The 7,483-nt window shown below is 35.6% G+C and overlaps 1 protein-coding gene across 1 annotated transcript; it reads left to right on the forward strand.

Moving 5' to 3' along the window:
- The first annotated feature begins 371 nt into the window (after nucleotides 1–371).
- Nucleotides 372–7,175, forward strand: LOC120088064 (serine/threonine protein phosphatase 2A 55 kDa regulatory subunit B beta isoform-like). Its single transcript, XM_039045104.1, has 14 exons — nucleotides 372–921; nucleotides 1,659–1,762; nucleotides 1,863–1,961; nucleotides 2,068–2,187; nucleotides 2,845–3,042; nucleotides 3,668–3,759; nucleotides 3,927–4,045; nucleotides 4,753–4,876; nucleotides 5,012–5,135; nucleotides 5,683–5,751; nucleotides 5,849–5,940; nucleotides 6,044–6,121; nucleotides 6,207–6,277; nucleotides 6,412–7,175. The coding sequence occupies exons 1-14, from the start codon at nucleotides 810–812 to the stop codon at nucleotides 6,549–6,551; spliced, it is 1,542 nt and encodes a 513-aa protein (XP_038901032.1). The 5' UTR covers nucleotides 372–809; the 3' UTR covers nucleotides 6,552–7,175.
- Nucleotides 7,176–7,483: the final 308 nt, after the last annotated feature.

The following is a 7,483-nucleotide window of genomic DNA, read 5'->3' on the forward strand; positions in this document are numbered from 1 at the left end:
AACCCTAAATTCGGATTAAAATAATCTTCACTCAAACACAAATTTCGGTTAAATAGTTCGACTCCAAACAAATTTTATGATCCAAACTAACAAAGTATGCATCCCAAATATAAATTATCTAAATCCAAATTGAAATAATATACACTCCAAACACAAACGGTTATAACCAATCTTTGGCTACACACAAGCTCCTTTTGTTTGTTTTTTTTCATAACGAACAAAATAGTATTTAGACCACATATATATCTGTCTCTTATACACATCTAGATGTGTATAAGAGACAGTATATATATAAATACCCTTGAAGCCTGCCATTTCACACGTGCAAGTCACTTTATCATTACCCTCGAAAATTATATAGAACAAAAGTTTATAAAAAAAAAGAAAAAAGAAAAGGAAAATGAAACCAGGTATTGAGGAGCTACAGAGGGGAGTGTTTTCTTTGGTTCTACAAACCGAAGGAACGGTTTGCTCTGACTCTGTTTCAATCCCATAACTTTTTCTCTGATAAATTTTCCAACTTCATGTTTCTAGATTCTCACCTTCCAGGAACAACAAATTCAAACTGTTTCAAGTTTCTCACACAGACTCTGCACATTCCCATGCTCAAATATGGCTGAATCGGGAATCTAGCGGATTCCTTCCCTCCCCTCTTTTTTCCCTTTCTTTAAGAGTTTTTCAGCTCCGGTTATGTAAACCCAGAACGCGATCGGTTGTTGCTGTGATTGGATTTGGTGGGATTTTCTTCTTTTTGTGTTTTTCTTCCACCCTTTCTATATCTGGGTTAGTTGGATTAGTTTCCCGGAGATATGAAAGGTGGCGATGAAGCTATGACACCTCCGGTGGCCTCCTCGCAGCCTCTTGAGTGGAAATTCTCTCAGGTGTTTGGTGAACGTACCGCCGGCGAGGAAGTACAGGAAGGTATTTTTACACATTGTACTGTTGTGGAGCATGCCATTTTGCTTTATTTGTTCGATCCAATCGCTATACTGTGCATCAGTTGCAATTAGGGTTTGTTTTCTCATCTTCGATCTGTTCCAGATTGTTTCCGAGTATTTCATTTTCCATCCGAGTTAGTAGTGTAATTTGTTGTGCGTTGTTTTGGCTCGAAATGGGAGATAAGCGGGCTTCAGTTGCAGAATAGTTTAGAGTTCTATATGGAGATATGCAGCATTAGTTCTTTGTCGGTTAATTTAAGTAATATGAAATTTAATACGGTAAGTCACACTTGCACCTGCGTTCAAACTCAAAGTTCGTATTTATACTGCATGCATTAAAGTACCGGCGTCAGCTCTTCTAGTATAAAAGTAAGTTTATTCACGGGATGATGGATGGAAATAATCTTTTTATGTCCCTGCCATCATGAAAACTAGGATTGGGCCATTTACAAGGCGTGGTATTTGGTTTACGTTGCTTGACGAATGGTGCTTGTGAACTCATACAGATTGCCGATTTTGTGCATTGTAAATTATTATGACAATTGGGAAATGATTGAACGAGATTGTGTAAATTTATAATTAGTTACGACTCGTGAGGTTTGATGTAGAGTCTGTTTGATAGCATAAACATAAAGATACAGCATTGCTTTAGTTCTTGTAGTATTTTAAGAGCCACCTGGGTCTTAATCTTCCCTACATGGTTGCTTTGCTTCTCTGCAGTTGATATTATTTCAGCAATTGAATTCGATAAAAATGGCGACCATCTTGCTACTGGAGATCGAGGTGGTCGAGTGGTTCTTTTTGAGAGGACAGATAGAAAAGATGTTAGTTCTTTTTGTGCTATGTGGATTCTGTTTTTTTGTTCATTGTACAGAATTAGTTTTGGTTTCTTGGTTATGGAAGTTACTTATGTTGTCTTTACAGAATGGAGGAACGAGAAAGGACTTGGAGAAAATGGACAATCCAGTGACTAGGCATCCTGAGTTTCGTTATAAAACAGAGTTTCAGAGCCATGAACCTGAGGCAATCTTTTTTCATTGCCTAAATCTGCACAATTCTTTATTTTTCAGATTAATGGCTTTGATATTATTCTAGTACTCACTCTGTGCCTGCACTTTTCTTTTTTTAGTTTGACTATCTCAAGAGCTTGGAAATAGAGGAGAAAATTAACAAAATCAGATGGTGCCAAACAGCCAATGGTGCCCTCTTTCTATTATCTACTAATGACAAAACCATTAAGTTTTGGAAGGTAGGAAAGTGACATTGTATGATATTTCCAATATTTTCACTTCAGCTGCTGATTTGCTAATAGGCTCTAAAGATATTGCTGGAACTTGTCTTCAAAAAAAAAAAAAGTTATAGATACATTGCGTGATGATGAAATATGTTTAATTTACCATGAAAATTTGTTTGTGTGCCTCCCTGGCTGTTATTTTATTTACATTTCGAGAAGATCTAATCGGTGAGTATATTTATGATATTGAACTATTTCCTCACAAGTGTCAGTTGGTGGTCAGAGTTATTCTGAAGTTTTGGCTTTTGAAGCAAGCACTAAAGCCCGATTGAGGACTTCCAAAACAGGAATGATCATAATTCAATAACTTGTAACCTAGAATTAAAAGAAAAGCTAATAATAGAAGCAATACATATATATTTGTTTTCTAGCGTTTTTTGTTGTTGTTGTTGTTGTTTTTTTGAGTCTTTTTAGTTGAATATATTCTCTCATACTAGTTCCATCTGAAGTGGAAAAAAAGGTGTAGAGTGCAGTAATTTTTATTTTTTAGTCCTATCATAAAGGCATTGGAGTGATAGAAAATTTCTGTAGGCCATTATATGTTTCTTGATGACTGGTATCAACTGTAGCATTTGTTATTCAATCTAGCTTCGTTCTTTGAGATTTGACCAGGTGCAAGAAAAGAAGATCAAGAAAATATCCAACATGAATGTGGACACGTCGAAAGCTGTTGGCAATGGATGTATTGCTAGTTCAAGTATTTCAAGTAGTTCTACACCACATCTTCCAAATGGAGGTTCCTGTGATGGAGTTTATAATCATTCAAGCAGTGACTTATTGGGGGCCATCTCATCACTACGTCTACAAGTGGTAGTTGCTTGTGTTCTCTTGGTTCTGGACTGAACAATTCCACATATTGAGTTGTTAATTTTATCCTCTTGTATAACTTTCCTAGTATTGAAAGATGGCTGAAAGGACTAAAAGCAAAAACTGGATTTTACTATTTTCCATTTTTTCAATCAATATTTTAGTTCCCTCTAATAGATATCTCACCAAGAATAACAGTTGAAAACTGGATATGGCCCCACATGCACCTGCCTTGATCATGGTGGGAAATCTTTGTACGAGAGGTGGATAGGAAAATTTTTCTCCCAAAATTTCCCGCAAAAATTTAATAATTTGAAAATCTGGAAAATACTACTGGTTTAATAAATTTTTTTGTCTATTTTTTACTCCAATTGGACTACTTGGTTACCAAGCTACTTCTCCCAAGCTATGCAATATAATTATTAAGAAGATTGATTTGCATTTTGAGAACTAAAGGTTTATTTGTTTACTTTTTCTGAAGTGTTGAAGTTGTGTGAACATTTCATTTTCCTATTCCTACTTGTGATGGTTGTTACATTATTTTTAGACACTTGTGATTGTGATTGTTATTCATTTTCATTCTCTTTGGAAATTTTATGAACATTATTTTTATTCTTGATGAAATTAGGTAACTAGCCATGAGTCGAGTCTTCTTGCTAGATGTCGTAGGGTATACGCCCATGCTCATGATTATCATATCAACTCTATCTCCAATAACAGGTAATGCCAAAAGTTTGGACTCTCCCCCAATTATCATAGGATTTTAAGGATCTCAAGTATCACGGCAGCAACCGGATTTTATTCCTGCTATTTTTTCTTTTTGTATTTGACATTTTAATAATTACATGTATATCTGTTGTATTTACAACATCCTGCCTATTATATAGCGATGGTGAAACTTTTATATCGGCTGATGACCTGCGGATAAATCTATGGAACTTGGAAATTAGCAATCAAAGTTTCAACATTGTTGATGTGAAGCCTGCTAACATGGAGGATTTAACTGGTAAGCTCATTACTGTTTTCCTTGTGGCTTGCTTCCCTTTAATGATATTATGACATGTTGTACTGGATTTATCATTTAGAATTCATAGTGCTACTTTTCTTGTACTGATGGGCGGTGTGATGATACAAATGGAATATACCCTTACAAGAACATTTAGAGAAGGGCCATCTAGAAGCTCTGATATCTTATGCCAGCTTTCCAATTTCACCGTATATTGTGCTGTTTTTCTAGAGCCCACACAGAAGAACAGCCCACATCGCCCAAAAAAAAAAAAAAAAAAAAAACTTTAACAGAAAATTACAAGAGACTGCTTCCATTGATAAAAATCATAATTAGTGGATAATTCCAGAACACTCAAGATGTGAACACTTAAAGAGAAGCATTGGAATGTGCAGCACTCCAAAAATTTCCTTCCAAGATTTCTGTTTCCAAGTTTCTCGTATTTCTCTCAAGCCGTTAATCATGACCAAAACTTGGCTCCGTAGTTTCTCACAGAATGGCAACTTCAAAGCAACGATCTCGACTCTTAAAAGAATCCTCTTTAGACCTCGTGCACATCATCACACGCCAATTTGGTCTACTCCTATTGGAATAAGGATTTTCATGAATAAGATGCATGCATATAGTTATTTGGAATTAGCTTTTCTTCAACTCTTTGTTTTTCTTAACCTTTATTTTACATTTTATGTAAATGTATCTTTTTGCAGAGGTGATTACATCTGCTGAGTTTCACCCTACGCACTGCAACATGCTAGCATATAGCAGTTCAAAAGGATCAATCCGCCTAGTTGATCTGCGGCAATCAGCATTATGTGATTCTCATGCCAAACTGTAGGTGTCTTCATGAAATTGACTAAATCCCCTTCCCCAAATGAATTTTTCCTTCTTTCCTTTTCTTTTGGGGTGGGATGTGGTAATTGTACTTTCATGAACTTGTAACGATTAAATAGTATCTTTTGCTTACAGATTTGAGGAGCCTGAGGCACCTGGTTCTAGATCATTTTTCACAGAGATAATTGCTTCAATCTCAGACATTAAATTTGGGACAAATGGAAGATATATATTAAGTCGTGATTACATGACTCTTAAGGTTTGTGTATATATATATATTTATAACCATAGTTCGATTATTTCAATTACGAGGCCATAAACTATTTGATAGTGTCATCCTAAGATTTGCATGTGAAGTGCCATACTGATGGTTCCTGTTATCTGTGTGTATATAAACAATAACATATTAGTACCCATGAATAAGACAGCATTTTACTATTAGGTAAACATAGAATGGGAATAGGAAAGGCGTGCTCCTAAGTGACGTATCAGATATGAGCTATCATATAGATAAAAGTAAACTCTATGAAAATTTTGACATTTTTATGAGGCATGAGGCTCCTAGCAATGTGCTTGGTGTAATTCTTATAGTTCCTCAAATTTGACCTTCTTTGGTCACATGTACCTGGTAACACCTAAGCTTCCTGATTTTCTGTTACTTCCTTGTTACTGGAAAATGAATATGGATTCTTCTTGTCTTGTTATCATAGAATACTGGACTCATTATTTAAGTCTTTACATCCTTTTGATTTTGTGATCCATATGACATGTTCCTTGCAACTCCAACCCGTTTTTCTCTCTTTCAGTTATGGGACATCAACATGGATTCAGGTCCTGTTTCAACCTTCCAAGTTCATGAATATCTAAGACCCAAGGTGAGATGAAATCTCTTTGTTCAGGCATAACATATTGCTAAAATTTATACAACTTTATTGGACTTGGCTAAATTCAGATTCTTATTATTATATGCAGCTTTGTGATTTATATGAAAATGATTCAATCTTTGACAAGTTTGAGTGTTGTTTGAGTGGTGATGGATTGCGTGTAACTACGGGTTCCTACAGGTCTGTATAATTTTCACAGCTATCTATGCATTTGTGTTCATTCAGACTTTTTTTCTTTCAAAAAGTCTTGCCATAAATTTATGTGTTATTGATGTGCTCCCAGCAATTTATTCCGAGTTTTTGGTTGTTCTCCGGGAAGCACTGAGGCAACAACTTTGGAAGCTAGCAAAAATCCAACCAGGTATTTCAATCAAGTGGCATATTCACAAACTTCGGGTTCTATGAGATTTTGTAATGCTTATATATTTGCTGGTATTGATTGGTAGGAGACAAGTGCAGACCCCTTCAAGACCTTCGAGATCACTTAGTAGCAGCTTTACAAGAGTTGTGAGACGAGGTTGGTGTTCCATGCTTAAATATCCTTTTTCTTTTTCTGATCACTAAATTGTTCAGCGCCAACAATGTTTAGAGGCTCGTGTTTCCTTTTGTAATATTTTCTTATGCTCCTACATTGGGAAACACTGATATCAGGAGGATCTGAGAGCCCAGGGGTTGATGTAAATGGCAACCCTTTTGATTTCACAACTAAGCTGCTGCATCTAGCATGGCATCCAGCTGAAAATTCAATCGCCTGTGCTGCCGCAAACAGCTTGTACATGTATTATGCATAAGAAGAGAGGCTGAACATCAAATGACATCACCCACTTAACCTTTTCGACTTCGTCGGTAAAAGTTCTATCCTTTCTCATCAACCCTCAATCACGGAAGCTACATTCATCGAATTCCACATGCCTACAATATCTGGTGCATACTTCTATTACTGTGCAGGGCCTAAAAATTTCCACAAGAAAGCACGTTGTTTATGTTCCTCGGGCAACATTCCTTTTTCTTCTCTTCTTTCAACCCTATAATTGTCTTTTCATTTCCTTTCATAGTCCTTTCTTTTCTTCCAAAAGAGAAAAGATTTAGTTCTGTTCCATATTTTGTTGGGTTGAACTTAGGGAAATTCTGATTGTAGCTCCCCCTGCAACAAAACTACTGAAGTTGTAGCTCAATATCTTCTTCCACTAGGTTCGAGATTAACAGATGTAGTTTTTTAGTTAACTTCTAAAAGTTTCGGTGGGAAGAAGCTGTTAAATCTTGCGGTACATCAAATTATTTTTTTCAATTGATTCATTGTCACTCTCAGAAATTACATCGGGATGTTTTTTTTTTCTCCATAATTTATTACTGTAGTTTTATGTAAAGAACAGTTATATTGAATGTAGCGTATATAGCTCTGAATATTTTTGTCCCTTGCTTTAAAATCTATGTAGATTTGCTATTTCTAACTTGCTGTTTGGACTTCTTTTGGTATCTTCATCTGAAAATTAGTCACCTACTTTCTCTTACATCCTTCATTTCTGAGAAAATGTTCTTCACTCAATTCTAGTTTGTAATAAGATGCTGTCTTTCCAACACGGTGGAGCCGACTTTGGTTAGTTGATTTTTTTTTCTTCTGTTGTCATCATTGACGAGTTATGTTGAAGATGAATGATAGTATATCCTTTTGTATGTGTTAATTGTTACATTTAATATTCCCAATCAAGTATATCGTCACATT

Source organism: Benincasa hispida, chromosome 1, assembly GCF_009727055.1.
Source record: "Benincasa hispida cultivar B227 chromosome 1, ASM972705v1, whole genome shotgun sequence".
NCBI lineage: Eukaryota > Viridiplantae > Streptophyta > Magnoliopsida > Cucurbitales > Cucurbitaceae > Benincasa > Benincasa hispida.

What these genes read in the sequence shown, in the direction of transcription:
- LOC120088064 (XM_039045104.1), top strand. Translation starts at nt 810, where the DNA reads ATGAAAGGTGGCGATGAAGCTATGACACCTCCGGTGGCCTCCTCGCAG. An exon ending in TTCAGAGCCATGAACCTGAG is followed by an intron (nt 1,962 to 2,067) that starts GCAATCTTTTTT and finishes TTCTTTTTTTAG; the next exon opens with TTTGACTATCTCAAGAGCTT. An exon ending in GCTAGCAAAAATCCAACCAG is followed by an intron (nt 6,122 to 6,206) that starts GTATTTCAATCA and finishes ATTGATTGGTAG; the next exon opens with GAGACAAGTGCAGACCCCTT.